The following is a 16,931-nucleotide window of genomic DNA, read 5'->3' on the forward strand; positions in this document are numbered from 1 at the left end:
ACTCTCATTTTAGATAGTTTGCATGTATTATTGCAAATAAAATTTCTCATCTGCAGCAAGACTTGTACCTTACTGGTATTGGTATGAGTCTTGATTTTTATTACCTCCGCTTGATGGATGAAATCTTCTCTCTTTCTTAGAGTTCGTTCTCATGAATGTATGGAATATAAGACGAAGGTGCATGTTTTTTTCATACTTTTCTCCTTGAAAGAATGCGCAATAGCTTCGGTTTGAGTAAAACCAAAAGGAAAAAAGTAAGTGCAATATATCAAAGAGCATCGACACAAATTATCAGTGACCTCCTACATAATTTATGAGAGAGTTATACGTGGATCGAAAGAACCAATCAATTAAAAAATTTACAAGGTCTTCAAAGATTTAAGAGCACAACATAAAGAATAAGTTACTCTATTGACATAATATCCATTCTTATATAAAATTAAAGTGTGTTTAAGTTAGAATTAGCTATTCCTAATCCTTCAAGAATTGGCTTAAAATTATAGAGTATACAAGTTGTACAGAAATAAATGTAATTTCATATCATTCAAGCAAAAAGAATATTCTGTACACTGTGCCAAAGAGTTTAAATGACATGATATAAACCATGTACTAATCACAGGCCTATGATAATTCAGGTTCAAATGTCATTCTTGGTGAATATTGCAGATAGCAGCATTAATACTTTTACAATCAAACTCCATAGTCTTCATCCAATTCTCAAAGTCTCCAATTTCCTGTGCCAAAAATAAAAAATTAAAAAAATATTGAAGCTACATATATCAACAATGTATAGATGAGTAATATCATCTATGTCTCTACGAGATCGGATTATAACATTACACGAAGTGTCATTATGAAAGAAACACAGTTTCCACTGCATAGAAGCATATCATTTCTATAGAAACAAGTACGCCTCAGCTTCATCTAGTTGTAGTCCGGCTATTAAAAAAATTACAAGTCGGTGCACGAAGTATCATGCATTTATGCAGGATCCGGGAAAAGGATCGCCTTAAGGGGTATGATGTAGGCAGCCTACCCTGACGCAAATGTTAATGGTTCATTCCACGGTTTGAATATGTGCCCTATAAGTCACAGGGAGATGACTTTACTAGTGGAGACTGTTGCTCAAAGACTCCTTTTCAGTTAGGGTCAACTATAACTTGCCAAAGTTCAATCGTAGGAAAATCTAATAACCGGGAGAATCTTAATAGTTAAGTTAATTAGCTACCTAAACTTCCACCTTGTATATTCATATTCTAGAGGAAATTTTCAGTCGATTTTTCTGCCTATAAAAGGCATCCCCTTCCTAAGTTGTAAATCATCTCATCTCTTTTTTCTTACTATGTGGTTCGACCATTTTTGCCTACTCCAAGGCCACACATAGAATATAGCGGAGCATGTAATTGAGGATAAAAGAGAGATCAAGGAGGAAATTTGAGCTACTATCAGCATCTGTATACAGAAAATGAACCATGGAGACCATTGGCTAGATTTGAGAATTTAGCTAGAATCTCTGAAGCAGAAAGTACTTGGCTGGAAAGGGAGTTTGAAGAGGAAGAGATCTTCTCAGTTATTAAAAGTTGTGCTCCTGATAAGGCCCCGGGGCCGGATGGTTTTACCATGGCATTTTTCCAACATGCCTGGGAGATTATCAAGTATGAGATCATCAAAGCTTTGAGACACTACCACCAACACTGCCACATGGTCAAATCTGTAAATGCCACTTTCATATCCTTGATTCCTAAAAAGAAAGGGGCAATTGAGCTCAGAGATTATAGACCAATCAGCCTTATTAGCAGCATTTACAAGATAACATCAAAGCTTCTGGCAAACAGGCTCAAAACAGTGATTGGGAAATTGGTTTCTGGAAGCCAAAATGCATTTGTTCGAGGAAGGCAAATATCAGATGCAGCCCTCATTGCTAATGAAGCTCTAGATTGGAAAATAAAGAGTGGAGAACCAGGGTTGCTAGTGAAGCTAGACATTGAGAAAGCTTTTGACAAAGTAAGCTGGTCATACTTACTTACTATCCTGAGGCAAATTGGGTTTGGCGAAAGATGGATAAGATGGATGAAATTCAGTATCACAACAGTCAAGTATTCTATCTTGGTGAATAGATCACCTGTGGGTTTCTTCCCTTCCCAAAGAGGGATTAGACAGGGTGATCCTATTTCACCATTCTTATTCATCTTGGCAATGGAAGGCCTCAGCAAAATGATTCAGAAAGCAAGTTCTTTGCATTGGATTGAGCCATTTAAGATAGGAAGAGATCCGACATCTCAAGCTAATGTATCGCATCTGCTCTATGCAGATGATACATTGATTTTCTGTGGTGCTGAAAGATCACAAGTGATGCAGCTTAATCTAACTTTGTTTATTTTTGAAGCTATTTCAGGTTTACACATGAATATGCAAAAGAGCACTATCTACCCAGTTAATGAAGTTTTAAATCTGGAGGAGCTGGCTGATATCATGGGCTGCAACATTGGCTCATTTCCTTCCACTTATTTGGGTCTTCCTTTGGGTGCTCAGCATAAATCCACTGAAATTTGGACAGGGGTTATTGGAAAGTTTGAGAAGAGGTTGGCAACATGGCAAATGCAATACCTCTCCTTTGGTGGTAGAGTAACACTTATCAATAGTGTTCTAGACAGTTTACCTACTTATTACATGGCCTTGCTCCCAATGCCAAGTGAGGTTATAGAAAAGATTGACAAGATAAGAAGGGACTTCCTCTGGAAAGGCAACAGGGAGAAACACAAATTTCATCTCATCAAATGGGAGAAGGTCACACAACCAAAATACCAAGGAGGTCTTGGCATTAAGAACCTTGCAGCCCACAACAAAAGTATGATGATGAAGTGGCTTTGGAGATACAACTTGGAAGACGCAGGGCTCTGGAAAGAGGTCATCATAGCTAAGCATGGAAGGCTGAATCAATGGTGCTCAAATATTACTACACTTCCTTACGGAGTGGGACTGTGGAAGAGTATTAGGATGTTGTGGGATACATTTGATCAAAATGCTTACTTTGAACTGGGCAATGGTGTACTCCTAAAATTTTGGACAGACAAATGGCTTGGAAATACCACTCTTCAGGAGGATTTCCCAGATTTGTTTAGAATTGCTCAAGATCCCAATTCTATTATTGCTGCTAATAGAGAAGGGTTCAATTGGGATATAAGATTTAGAAGAAATATGCACGATTGGGAAGTGAATGATCTGGTAGACCTTTTTGCTAGACTACAACATTGTCACATTAATCTCTAGGCAGCTGATAAGCTCAAATGGGGACACCAGAAAGGAGTTTATACAGTCAAGGAAGGGTATCAACAGTTGTGCTCTAGAAACCCCGTGATAGCTAACTGGCCCTGGAAACTCATTTGGAGGACCAAGCTACCACCTAAGGTAGTTTTTTTTACCTGGATAGCTCTATATGAGGCATGTCTCACCCAAGACAACATAAAGAAAAGAAAAATCCAATTCCCAAACAGATGTTATATGTGCAAAAAAGAGGCTGAAACCCCCAGACACCTTCTTCTTCATTGTGAGGTGGCCTCAGAATTACGGAGCATGTTTTTTTGTCTCTGTGGCATCAATTGGACCACACCCCTCACTGTTAAGGATGCATATGAGAGTTGGAGTCTATGGAAAGTTGACAAAGCCATCAAGATCTGGATTATGATACCTGCTTGTATTTTTTGGTGTATTTGGTTAGAGAGGAACAAGAGATGTTTTGATGGAGAGTCAACTGCTTTAGGCATTTTGAAGACTAGGTGCACTGAAAATTTGTTTAGTTGGACCAACTTGTATCCTGCTGTTAATGCAGAACAACTTCAGGATTTTACTAACTCATTAGCTCTGGCTTAGATAGTTTGTATAGTTAGCTAGAGATTTTTTTGTAAGCTCAAATGCCATATCTTGTAAATTATGCATCTTCTTGATGCTGTTATTAATACCACTTATCTTATCAAAAAAAAACTTTATTATTAAAATGAAGAGAATGTTGAGAGGATAATGTTCAACTGGAGTGGGGGATGCCTATTTATAGGCAAAGAGATCAGCTGGAAATTTCCTCTAAAGAGATGAATATGCGAAAAGAAAAATTTATGCACGGCACCAAAATTATGTATCCATTTTCTTTCTTTCGGACTTTGCGTTCTGACATTTACCTTCTTTCTTTTATGTGAATAGTGCATGAGATAGTATTGTATGTATGAATAATATCTCAACTGCATAAGGTGAAACACACTCACTATCTGAAGTCTGACAATGGAGGAGGAGAGTATGATAGTCAAGAGTTCAAGGCATTTTGCTCTGAAAATCGGATCAGAATGATCAAGACAGTTCTTGAAACACCAGAACAAACTAATGTAACCTCGTGCTTCATATTCGTAAGAACCTCAGAATAAAGGTTTAAAAGTCGATCTAACAGTCTACGATGAGGCTCGTGCTTTATAATTGAATTTCCTAATTCTACAAAAACAAGCTGACATTTTTTTAATCAACTCGCATCTTGCTACCTCATACGAGGCCAACTACCACCTAACTTTCGTCCATCAAAACATACACAAACGGAAAGAAATCACCTAGCGCTTTCTACTCAGCGGAACTTAGTCAAGGTAATATCTATTTTAGCTGGATGTTAGAGCCTAAAAGCTACACATTCATCAGAAATATTCAATCTTGAATAAACATAACACAAATAGCTAGCAACATGGACTGACCTTAATTGCAGTATTGATAGAATGTGAAGCAGCAAGCCATTGATCAGTTTGCTTTCCAAATTGCAAAATGCTTGCAGTTAAAGCACGAATTTCCATTTCAATTCTCTTTTGCATTACAAAAGCTTCTTGTACTTCTCTATTCACTGAATCCACTAACAGCTCCGAAACCCGCCTCGCACTACGAATCCCATCCTTCTTCGCCTTCTCTGAATCAAAATTCAAAATACACACAACCCAATTTTGTCAAATTCCAGCAACCCACAACCCAATTCGTAAAATTCAAGAATTCCACAACCCACTTTTGCAAAATTCAAAAAACCTAGAAACTCAATTCGAAAAATTCGAGAAACCCACAACACAATTTTGTAAAATTCGAGAAACCCAGAAACCCAATTCGAAAAATTCGAGAAACCCACAACTCAATTTGGTAAAATTCGAGAAACCCACAAACCAAATGCTGAAAAGAAAAAAACATTGAATTGAAATGGATTTTTGTATTAGTTACTGACCGGTGGATTCACGGAGCTTGAGAGATGAAGAATGGTGGGAGTTGATGATTTGAATGAGTGAAGCTTCTAAGCCATTAGGATCTACTGGTTTCGACCGATCCATCTTCTCCTCAAGGGACACTGCAATGGCAGCTCAAAGGAATTGAATCTTACAGAAATATTATTAAATGGCTTAATACATAGTGAGTCCTAAATTTGATGGAATATTTCATTTAGGCACTTAAGCTATAATCGACTTAACTTCGATTACTAATTTCGTAGGTTTCTAAGAAATTTCTCTCGTAACTAGTTATTACGACAATCAAGGTTAGCAAGCAAGGGCGGAGCTGACTCATTGATTGTAATATCGATCGAACTTCGTAATTATGAGTCAAATTATTAAATATAAACAAATTATAAATTTAAAAATCTAATAACTTTAAAAAAATTTACATCTCACATACATAAATTCAAAATTTTAGCTTGGCATGTTAGTAAACCATGTTCAAATTGAACACATTTACTTCTACTTTAGTGTTTCAATGAGACATTTTTTATTTAAAAATTTGAAGAGAAACTAATTACATTTAATTTCTTCGTCTATTAAATAGTTAAGCTGACAGCATAACTATTTAATAGATGAATAAGAATACACGTAAAAATAATAATCTAAATTTGAGTTAACAACGTTTAATTGATATTACTATAATTTATTAAGAGTGAAAGTGTTCAATTGAAACATTTATGTCTTGTATCTCTGGTCATTAAATTTTTTTAAATTTGAGATGTTTACGGTCTTCAAAAACATTACTCTCTCCATTTCATATTAATTGAATTGTTGAGGTGCTTCACACCCTTTAAGAAAAGAAGATTAAGACATAAATTAAGTTTAACTTTCCATTTTTATCCTTATTAATTATTAGCAAAATTATGATTAAAATAACTAAACATTAATTAATAACTAATTCCAATACTAACTAATGAAGGGTAAAATTGAAAAATCATTCTAAAAGTAGTCTTGAAAATTAAACAATTAAGTTAATTTGAAAATTGAACAATTAAGTTAATTTGAAAAATTGAACAATGTCTTAACAATTCAATTAATATGAAATGAAGGGAGTACTACATATGTTATGTCTGGTATCTCTCGTCATTAAATATTTTTTAAATTTGAGATGTTTACTGCCTTCAAGAACATTACTTTATTCGTTCATATTTATATGTCATCCTAACTAAAAGTAAATGTTTCTTAATACTTGTCATTTCAAAAAACCAATACATGAATAAAATATTTTTCTTATTTTATTCTTGAAAATTATTAGCCTTAAAAATATGAATTTGGTCAACATAAGAAAACTAAATAATTAATTTATGTTCATTGGTCAATTTAATTAATTAAAATTAATTAATTTATATTTATTTATTGAAAACTTAATTTCAAGAAAACACTAAATAAGGATACAATGCATAATTTCTTAAAGGACACAAAATTCAAAATTGTGACATATGAATAGAAACCAAAAAAGTAACCACTAAGAATAAAATGGATAAAAATAATTAATTTTGTCTTGCGTTTCTAAAATAACAAATACTTCAAAAAAATAAATCATTTCTTTTAAAATCACGAAACATCAATTTGAGTTTTTCAAAATTTGCATGTGTTTTGCGGATAGTTGAGCTTGACTCAATTTTGAACCAAAACTGAATTGGTAAAAATTATATTTTGTTAAAATAACCCCACATTTATATCTACTAACCATTTGTTTCATATGTAAATAAAATTTATAATTACATCATTACTTTTTAAAATTTATTATTCTCACCAATATAAAATTTATTATCACTTTAAATTTGGTGAATATAAATGATAAAGTAGAAATTCATTTGGTGAATATAAGTGAGAACAAAGGGAGTAATACTTTTTTGATTTTTCATAATAAAAAAAAAACGTCTTAATCTTATGACTAAGCATAATATTGATAAAAGACAATTTTCATTGGCGGTGCCGCACTTTCTTAATCTTAGTATTTGCAAAATGTTCGTTCACATGACTGAAGGATATCAAGTCCAATTGATTGAGGACTTAGGAAAATTTGATCAATTAGTTATTAATATTTAGTCAAGTGGACTAGTTAGAATTTTTTTGATTAAATTTTATTAGAAGTGTTTTTGACTCAAACTTGTGGTAACTTTTTAAAATTTCATTATTCAATAATATTTAACTATTGATTTTTCTTGTAAATAGTTAGAAGTTAGTGATGTTTGTTAATTTTTATCTTAGTGCATTTAACTTCTAAGTTAATATTTACTCACTAATGTATGTTTTTTTTCTACTTTATAGGTTATTTGTAAGAGTAGTTGAGAGATATGAACATATCAGGTACAATTTATGTTCAATTTTTTTTAATTAAATTAAAGTTAGATGAAACAATTATTTAACTGAAGAACAAATAACTTTGTAATAATTTATTATGCGATTTTATAATTTTTGTTTATTTGATAAGATTGAATAAACAATTGGGGCTATTTTAATAGTTTTACAACTTATGGGATTTTTATGTTTATGAGAAAATATACAACACAAAAATTCCATATCGCATGTCCAAACAAACCTTCTATTTCATCTCATGATTCCATATCATGATACCATATCATGATTTCATATCATGATACCATATCGCATGGCCAAACGGGCCCTTAGGATTCATCAGAAAGATTAATCAAATTAACTCTCGAAAAATGATAACAAACATTTTAAAATCACAAGTAGCCCTACAAGCTTACAAGTTACAACTACTACAAGTTGATTAAAAAAAAACAAAAAAACAGCAAATATAACAATTTGCAGTAGGTCATAATCAATCATATACATCAGCACAATAATATTTCCCTTATTATAATTCAAATAATAATAATGGGATAACAACTACTGCCAGACAAATATTTCTGTTCTTATTATTAAAATTTTGTAAATGAATCAACTATTCAACTAATAAAAGTAGTTAACAAACTTCTTTTTTTTCTGAGAGTCTCTATATATTCTATGGGTTTTTTTTTGGTATGAATACACAATGTATATATTGATCATGACCTTCATCTCCAATAAGCAAATTTTTCCAGCTAAGTTAGCAAATGTGAAAACAGAAAATAATAAAAACTGCGTCGTCTACGACTACCTGCGAAAAATAATAAAAATCAAGCTATTAGATTAATTGTATCAAGACTAAGAAACCATCATTATCTGCAGAAAAGTATAACAATAACACACATTTCAGCAGCCAAATTTGAAAATTTAGTTGTCAAAGATTAGTTAAATGTGTTGAACGTGTACTGTTTTTCATATCGCGATCACTAGTTCATACACGTCTTGTAGCAGACGGGGTGTGTCTAGAAACATTCAAAGGCTTAAACTTTATTTGTATCAATGATATGACACAACAGGTTATAGGACCTTTGGTAGACAAGATGTTCTTGCCCGAGTTGTGTCGAGTTACTATATATCAAAGATCATGACATAAAGCTTCGATCAAGAAGGAGATAATTGTAGACTGGACCTTTCCTATGAGAGAATCAATCACTTCTTATTGATACGAGAATGATTCTGATCTAGTTCATGGCTTATAAGATGCAGAAGGAGGAGCTCTAGTGGGATTTTGGAGTCAGTTCGATAATGATAGAGTGACATTGCTTCGTACATGCCTCTGCACGTCCGGTAGCATAAACCAACGGGCCCCCCGGTATAAAGTACTGTTTGTACTAGTTTCTATATAACTAACTAGATGTGGTGAAGGTTTATCCAGCCTACTAGGGAATCAAATTAAGTGGGAATATTAGCCAGACACTCATTTTAAGCCATTGCTGATATAAGAAAAGGTTTCTTATGGGCTCCATGATGTTAAAGTCTGCAACTTTTCAAGAATTGCCAACAAAAAATTTCCATCATGCCAGATCAGTTCTCTATAAGCACATACTTTTATCTACAAGGCAACCAAAAATTAAAAATCTAAAGGAAGATCTTTTCCCTTATAATGCCCCGACCCCCCTTCCCGACCTACGTGGAAAAAAGAAAGCGAGAAAGTAAAAACATAAACACGCTATACACAGGAAAAACAGCCTGACATAACAAGTCTTAGGTTGCTCGGACTCTCCAGAATTGTTGCTGCACCTGTGTGGGGTTCTCCAAAAATGCACTACTTTTGGAGGATCCGACACGTACCCGTCAACATTTTTGAAGAGTCAGAGCAACATAATAAGCACCAACCAATCCCACATCACAGAACATACAAAACACATGTTTTTGTTCCCAATCCCACTATAAAAAAAATCTATTAATATGTGGACCGCTTTTGTAGCTACTTGGCGATATCAGATAGGGAGGATTTCATTATAAAAACTTGTGCAAGTGTGGAATGAGGAACATGTTAATAAAATAGGGAAAAGAAGAAAAAAAGGTGGTAGAGGTTGAAAGAAATGCAAGTTTGAATTGACTAGAAGACAGATACGTGACGCCAATATTAACGGCTCCAGAGATTGATACAACAAATTCTTTTGAAAATGATGATAAAAAGAAAGAGACAGAAGAAGTCATAATCAGATACAGGGCTTCACTAGTACACACAATTACTAATGAGCCTTTCCACTTGACAATACTCCCTCCGTCGCAATTTATGTGTCTTAATTTGATTTATCGCGGAGTTTTTAAGAAATAAATGAAGACTTTTGAATCTTGTGATCTTAAACTTGCAGCGTAGAATGCTGGGATCGGAAAACTTACTAAATATAGAAAGAGTCACTGTTTACGGGACAAACCAAAAACGGAAGTAAGACACCTAAATTGGGACTGAGGGAAATAATTCGGAATTTGTTGATAGATGGGACTCAAAGAAGGTGGCTTTCTTTACCAATATGCAAGCCAATATGGACTTTTGTCTTCATGAAGATGATGGGAATTTTGTAAAATGAGATTCATATGCATGATTGCTAGTGGGAAGATAAGGCTGATGAGACACATTACCATATCTTCAATAAAGAAATGATACAATGGAAGGTATCCTAGAAAGTAGGTGATTAACAGTTGACCATCACTGGATTATTAAAATCCCAAGAATCCATTACAACTTGCATAAGGTGGGATTTTAACTTACAAAAGTGCAAATTAACGAAAATAACTTTGACGCCGTACATGTTTATTAGTCATGGTTATTTCAGGCTATGTTGCTTGGACTCTTCAAAAATGTTGCAGCACTTTTGGAAAGTTCGAGCAACATAGATATTAGGAGGAGCTTCTAACTACTAAAAACTAAAGGGAAATGAGGATAAGATGCTTTGAAAACTAATGGCCTCAAACACCCCTAACAAAACACACTGATTCAAGAAAAATCAGGGAATAACGAAAGCATAAATAAGGAGAAATTTGAGGTTTGAAGTCTTCTTACCGTTTAATATCTATCAGCGGAAGTTCCTGAAAAAATTGAATCATCTCTAATCTCCATATTTGATCTATCGTACAGCGTTCAGATGTGTATCAAGAAAATCATCATAAGCAGAAGAAGAGCAGAAAAAGAAAAGGCCTGTACAAAATAAAAGGATAGCATTAGGAAGGCAAAAAAATGCAAGATTCAACATTACAGCAAAATATTGAAAACATAGAAACTGATGAAAATAAGGTAATAGTCGACATGCGAAGCAAGAAATGACAGATTCCTTACATTTTTCTTAGCAGCTGAATAGTCCATACGTGGAAGAAATCCTCGTAACCCGATGTTATAAACTGGAGTTCCATCAGGGTAGTAGAGACCATAATTCCTCTCTGATGCTGGACCAGGCTTTAAATTTTCGTTGAAAAGTGCAAACACGTAAACATCAATGGGCTCCGATGGCTTAGCTGGAGTCCCTTGATTTTGCTGCATACGCTGAAACAAATTACCGTTATATAGTGCAGCATTTACAGGTGTTGCTCCAAACTCATTCGGGTCTCCCTTTGATGGCCAGCCGGTTTCGGAAACCTTAACTGGAATGTCTGTGTGGCCCATTGCCTTAATTGCTGAATAAACTGCATCAATTTGTGCATACAACATGTTGTCATACTTCAAATTCGTGATCGGGTCAGTCATACCTTGGTTAGGCTGGAAAAGTACATAATCAAGCGGAACTTCGTTGGGGTTGTCTTTGTATGCAAAGAATGGATAGAAATTTATAAGGAACGGCGACTTGGTTTGGACATGGAAATTGAGCATGCCATGAATGTATTCACTAAGATCTTGTCGAAATGAACCAGAGGAAGGCGGAAAAGAGTTCGCCAAGATCCCCGCCGAGTGGGGATGTGCCACATATATTTCATTGCTAAGTCCAAGATTAACAAGAGCACGGTATACACCCTGCATTGCTGGGAGGAGGTAAGACTTTAGCTGTGTATCAGTACCCGTCAAGACCTCATTACCAACAGTAATACAAGTGATTCTAGTCTGAGTATGGTAAGGTTGAACATGTTGTTGAATCCAAGCCTGAGCTTGTTGAGGATCAGACATTCTTTGTAGGTACTCATTCCCAAGTCCAATAACAAATTCAACATTCGTGTTAGCGAACGCGGTTAACACGTTTGGATCGGCGTCATAGAGTTTTACTCTCGTAACATTGAGGGATCTGAGGAGAAACGAGACTCGTGAGGGTGTTGGCAGATTATTTGCAATTTGGCCATAGTTAATTCCAATTCCAAGGCTGAGTGTACTTGCAAATAAATCTGAGCAAACAATTGAAATAACAATGAATACTTTGTGGATATATGAATTGAACACATGCATTTAACAATCAAAAACTCTGAGAAAAACTCTATTTTCCCCCCAATCAAATATTCATATAATGGAAATTATAAATGACTAAAAGTAAAAAACCAAAAACAAATAATTGAAAATTCAAACTTTTACACCCTATCCAGAAGAAAGTTGGATGTATCAACAGAAATTGAGGCAAAAGATACCATTGCCAACTGGGAGCTATGTTGTTCGGACTCTTCAAAAATACCAACGGGAGTGTATTGGATCCAACACAGGTGCGGCAATATTTTCGAAGAGTCCGAACAACACAGAGGGGGAACTTGAATAAGTCATCATAACCAAGTTCTACTGATAATTTCAATTCCAGCTTCAACAAATTGAACAGAATAAACAATTACATACTCTATTCATTAGCACCAAGAAAATCCACCTTCACTAAATCTGGTGACAGAACAACACTTCACCAAGAAGTCCATATTCCCACCAAGTAAATCAAGAAACCAACACAAAACAAAAGTACAAAATTGAATCTTTGCAACTAAAATGATAGTTCCAACCCACCCAGGCACCCACCCCACCCCAACTACCTCAACCAAAAAGCAGAAGTCCCAGAAGAGATAAAAAGCAAGAGAACCCATTAATGGCCAAGCACAATACAATACTATAGTTCCCACCAACTAAAACAAGAACCAACTCAAAAAAAATTGAATCTTTATAACTAAAATGACAGTTCCAGCTCTCCCCACCCCCCAAACCAACTACCTCAACCAAGAACCAGAAATCCCAGAAGAAAAGCTTGTAAATCCCCCATTAAAGGCCAAGCAATACAATACTATAGTTCCCATCAACTTAAACAAGAATCCAACACAAAAAAATTGATTCGTTATAACTAAAATGGCAGTTCCAGCTCCCCCACCTCCCACCCCCCAAACCAACTACCTCAACCAAGAACCAGAAATCCCAGAAAAGAAGAAAAGCAAGAGAACCCATTAAAGCCCAAAGCAATACAGTACTATAGTTCCAACCAACTTAAACAAGAACCCCAACACATAAAAATTGAATCTTTACAACTAAATGGAGAACCAACTACCTCAACCAAGAACCAGAAATCCCTAAAGAGAAAAAAAGCAAGAGAACCCATTAAAACCCAAAGCAATACCATACTATAGTACATAAAAATTGAATCTTTACAACTAAAACATCATTCCAACTCCACCCCACACCCAAAAACAACGAAAATCCCATAAGAGAACAAAAGCAAGAGACCCCATTAACTAGTTAATGAAAAAGCCACAAGATTTAACACAAAAAAGGGCATGTTGTCACCTGTAAAAGAAAGAAGAAGAAGCAGGGGAAGAGGCTTGATGAAGTTGCAGAAGAGGATGGCCATTGCCCCTTTTGCCAGCCTAGCTAAATCTCAAGCCACGAAGCCTCTTTAATGATGTAAATCTATCTCCTCCCCTATATATAACAATCAACATACAACTTTCCATATTTTCCTTATTATAAAATACCATTGTTATATATTTTACTATATATGTTTAAAAAAAATACTTTGTACTCGATATTTATATCAAATTAACTTAATATGTTTTCCGTTCATTTTTACTTGTATTTATTGAACTTCTATAAGTATTAGTAGAGTTTAACCATATATACTAGCGATGACTACATAAAATTATGGGCAAACAAGTAATTTTAGTAATCCCCTAATTAAAAATGGTAAGATTCTTTATATAAATAATTTTATTGTTATATATTATAATAATATTTTTTTATAAATAATTTATGTATGATTAAAATCAAGCGTTTATAATTATACGAAAAGTTTAACGGATAGCAAGTCATCGTGGTCCTTATCATTGACAGAATATTGATACTGTCCGACATGCATTATTAATTAAATTATAGTAATAAATATTTATTTTTAATTAATTTTTTCGAATTTAAGTTCGAAGTAGGAATGATTAAAAAAAATGCTTACTATTAAATGAGACTTATTAAAGTAAAATTTAAATTAATGGAAGTTACATCAAACACTCTTTGACATTTTTGTGCAACTAGCTTGTCTCGTGTCTTAATCACTAGGCCATTCATTCACACAAACATAATATTTTTATTATTATTATTATCATCATTTTTTCCATCATAAAATTATATTAAATATATTATTATTATTATAAACAAGAAGTATTAAAGAGGTTAGAATCGATTCTCACTATTAACGTTTTTTAACCAAATTCATCTTATTGTATTGGACTTATCTAGTGTAGCATGTCTTGTGTAATTTACAAGTTATTGCACAGAAACGGAAAAAATAATAATATATTTTGATATAAAGATAGTGGGAAAAAAGTCTGAAATATATTTGAACTTTAACCGAATTAGTAACAATCCCAAACTTTGGGCAGAACCTATTACACCTACCCCTGCATGTTTAATAGTGTATTTTTAAGATATATAAGTGTCCACGTGAATAAGTTATTATTTATAATAATGCAATATTTATGATGTCCACGTGGACACTTATATATCTTTAAAATACATTATTAAATAGTCTAGTGGTAATAGATCTTGCCCAAAATTTAAAATTATTACGATAATTTTGATCAAAGTTAAGATATATTTCAAACCATTTTTCAAAAGATATTTTGTGACAAATTTCGAGTCGCTTTCTTACACGGAAGTTAGTTGTTTCCTCTCTGTATAAATATATATAAAAATCAGAGCCGTTTTATGTAGTTGACGCGTCAATTTAACCGACATAACTTTTTATTATGTACAAATAGACCCTCATAGTTTATTATAGTTACACTTTGATTGCAATACACTTTCCGTTATGTTTCCTAAAAGTACAATAATAACTAATTTTGCCAACATTTACGCGTAAAAAAAAAAAAAAAAAACTTCAATTGAAAGAAACAAAAAAAGAAAAGAAATTTCCCATATTATTATGCATGTTTTCTTAAAGTCCAAGTTAGGTTTTTGGAATAAAATTCAAACTTAATAATCTTACAGCAGTGCTAAAATAAGAAATTTCGTTAAAAATATATCTAAGATTTAATATATACATATAAAAAATGATTTTGTTATATATATATTATATAATTTTTTTACTAAGACCCTAAATTATATGTGGCTGCGCCACTAATCTGTCTATCGGCTACCGATCGATTTACCTCTAATTGAAAGTAAATTCATTTCTTATTATTTTAAATCGACATATCATTCATTAAGAATGTGCGTAACTAACTATATATTTCAATAATATGCGTATAGTTAAAATTGAGATTGTTAATTTTTTATTTTTTTTACCTCAATAATTGTGTGTTTTCTCTATCAAGTTATATTTTAAAGGAGTTTTTTGTTAAAAATAAAATACAAATTCTTTTTAATACCTTGTGGTCAAATTTTGTGATTAAAATAGGTCGTGGATTGAATAATAAGAAGAAATCAAGCTTAGTTTAGTCAACGGTCAATGGAATTTCAACAACGTTGTTGAGATTGACGATCATTATTTTAGTTATCGAAACTCAAATTATTTGAATTACGGATTGAAGGTAAAGATCTCTATGATAATTCTTACCTGATACGTTATTAGAATTTCAACTTTTTCGAGTTTTTACGATTTCATATTCTATTTAGCTTTTTGATGAATGTTCTTTTAAATCTTTTCTTTATGATAATAGAAATTAAATTATTTTTATAGTCTAATTTTTTTAATAGTAATGCGTTGACTCGAATATATATCTATTGTATAGCAAAATGTTACTAATAAGGGTTGGGATTTTTTCGAATTTAAATTTTGAGTATCGAATACCATGTACACGTGTAAACATATAATAGCCGTGGAACATAAAATGAACGTTGGTTCCAACAAAACGTGTTATAGCTTAATTGATTTAACTTTTAGCAAAACATGAAGGAAATATACTATTAACCAAAGGTTACAAATTAATGTTCAAAGTTATTTCTTAATTCTTTTTCTTTTTTGCCAACCTAAATTGTGACAAAAGTACAGAAAATAAATTTAAATAAAAAAATCTCAACCTCTTAAGATCTCTTTTGATATTTAGAGAGTTAATTAATGCTTAATTAGATGAAGTTTGGTTGCATGAATCATAGCCTAATTAATTTAACTATTAATATATGAAATTAACTAATTATAATATGATCACCTAGAATTTGACCTAATCTTATCATAATTATTTCAAGGTCACCACAATAAGAAAATTAAAGTATAATCCACAATTTTTATATCTAACTAAAATGTACAATTTTGACCACGAGTAACGTCCTAATCATAGTCAATTCAGATAGAGATGCATACAAAAAGTGTGTTATTTATAAATTAATAAACATACATTTTAACATAAACTATCAATTAATATAATACTATCAATACAATATTTTAAAATGTTAAATAGTGGTTGGTGATTGTGAATACAATTGGGGTGGGTGTTTGTCGGACGCAATTCATCGGAATTTGAAGTTTATGGATTTATAACGTTTTTAAATTAATATATTATAATAATAATAATAATAATAATAATAATAATAATAAATTTCTTAATACACATATAAAGTTTAGATAAAATTATTGAATTTCTAACGAACTCGTTTATTTTACTATATAGATATGCCTTTGGTATTGGTTGATGATAATAATTGTGGTATATAATAGCTATAGAAAATAATGATCATTGAAGATAGTTGAGGTGACGATTGATAATTGTGATGAAGAATAATAATATTATAATGATGATGAAGTGATAATAATGATTCACGATAATCGATACATACAAAGAGAGATCATGATAGCGACAAACGATGATGATTATAGATAACTTTACTTTCAAGTAATGTTATTATGATTTACTGTTTCAAATACTTAAAAATTGTCATACAGGACGGAGCTAAGTGGAAATAAAAAAGTTATTCGA

At 32.7% G+C, this 16,931-nt stretch overlaps 2 protein-coding genes across 2 annotated transcripts; both read right to left on the reverse strand.

Moving 5' to 3' along the window:
• Positions 1-411: 411 nt before the first annotated feature.
• Positions 412-5,395, reverse strand: LOC125818059 (biogenesis of lysosome-related organelles complex 1 subunit 1). The gene is made up of 3 exons (XM_049497568.1): positions 5,237-5,395; positions 4,728-4,933; positions 412-734 (listed from the first exon to the last, which is right to left on the reverse strand). The coding sequence occupies exons 1-3, from the start codon at positions 5,337-5,339 to the stop codon at positions 645-647; spliced, it is 399 nt and encodes a 132-aa protein (XP_049353525.1). The 5' UTR covers positions 5,340-5,395; the 3' UTR covers positions 412-644.
• A 2,750-nt stretch (positions 5,396-8,145) lies between these two features.
• On the reverse strand, positions 8,146-13,448 carry LOC125818107 (glucan endo-1,3-beta-glucosidase 14). The gene is made up of 4 exons (XM_049497632.1): positions 13,315-13,448; positions 10,924-11,954; positions 10,651-10,785; positions 8,146-8,391 (listed from the first exon to the last, which is right to left on the reverse strand). Exons 1-3 carry the CDS (start codon positions 13,376-13,378, stop codon positions 10,729-10,731), a joined length of 1,152 nt encoding a protein of 383 aa, XP_049353589.1. The 5' UTR covers positions 13,379-13,448; the 3' UTR covers positions 8,146-8,391; positions 10,651-10,728.
• Between the last annotated feature and the right edge of the window lie 3,483 nt (positions 13,449-16,931).

The sequence above is a fragment of the Solanum verrucosum genome, unplaced genomic scaffold (genome assembly GCF_900185275.1).
Source record: "Solanum verrucosum unplaced genomic scaffold, falcon-dt-bn FXZP01000253.1, whole genome shotgun sequence".
Lineage (NCBI taxonomy): Eukaryota > Viridiplantae > Streptophyta > Magnoliopsida > Solanales > Solanaceae > Solanum > Solanum verrucosum.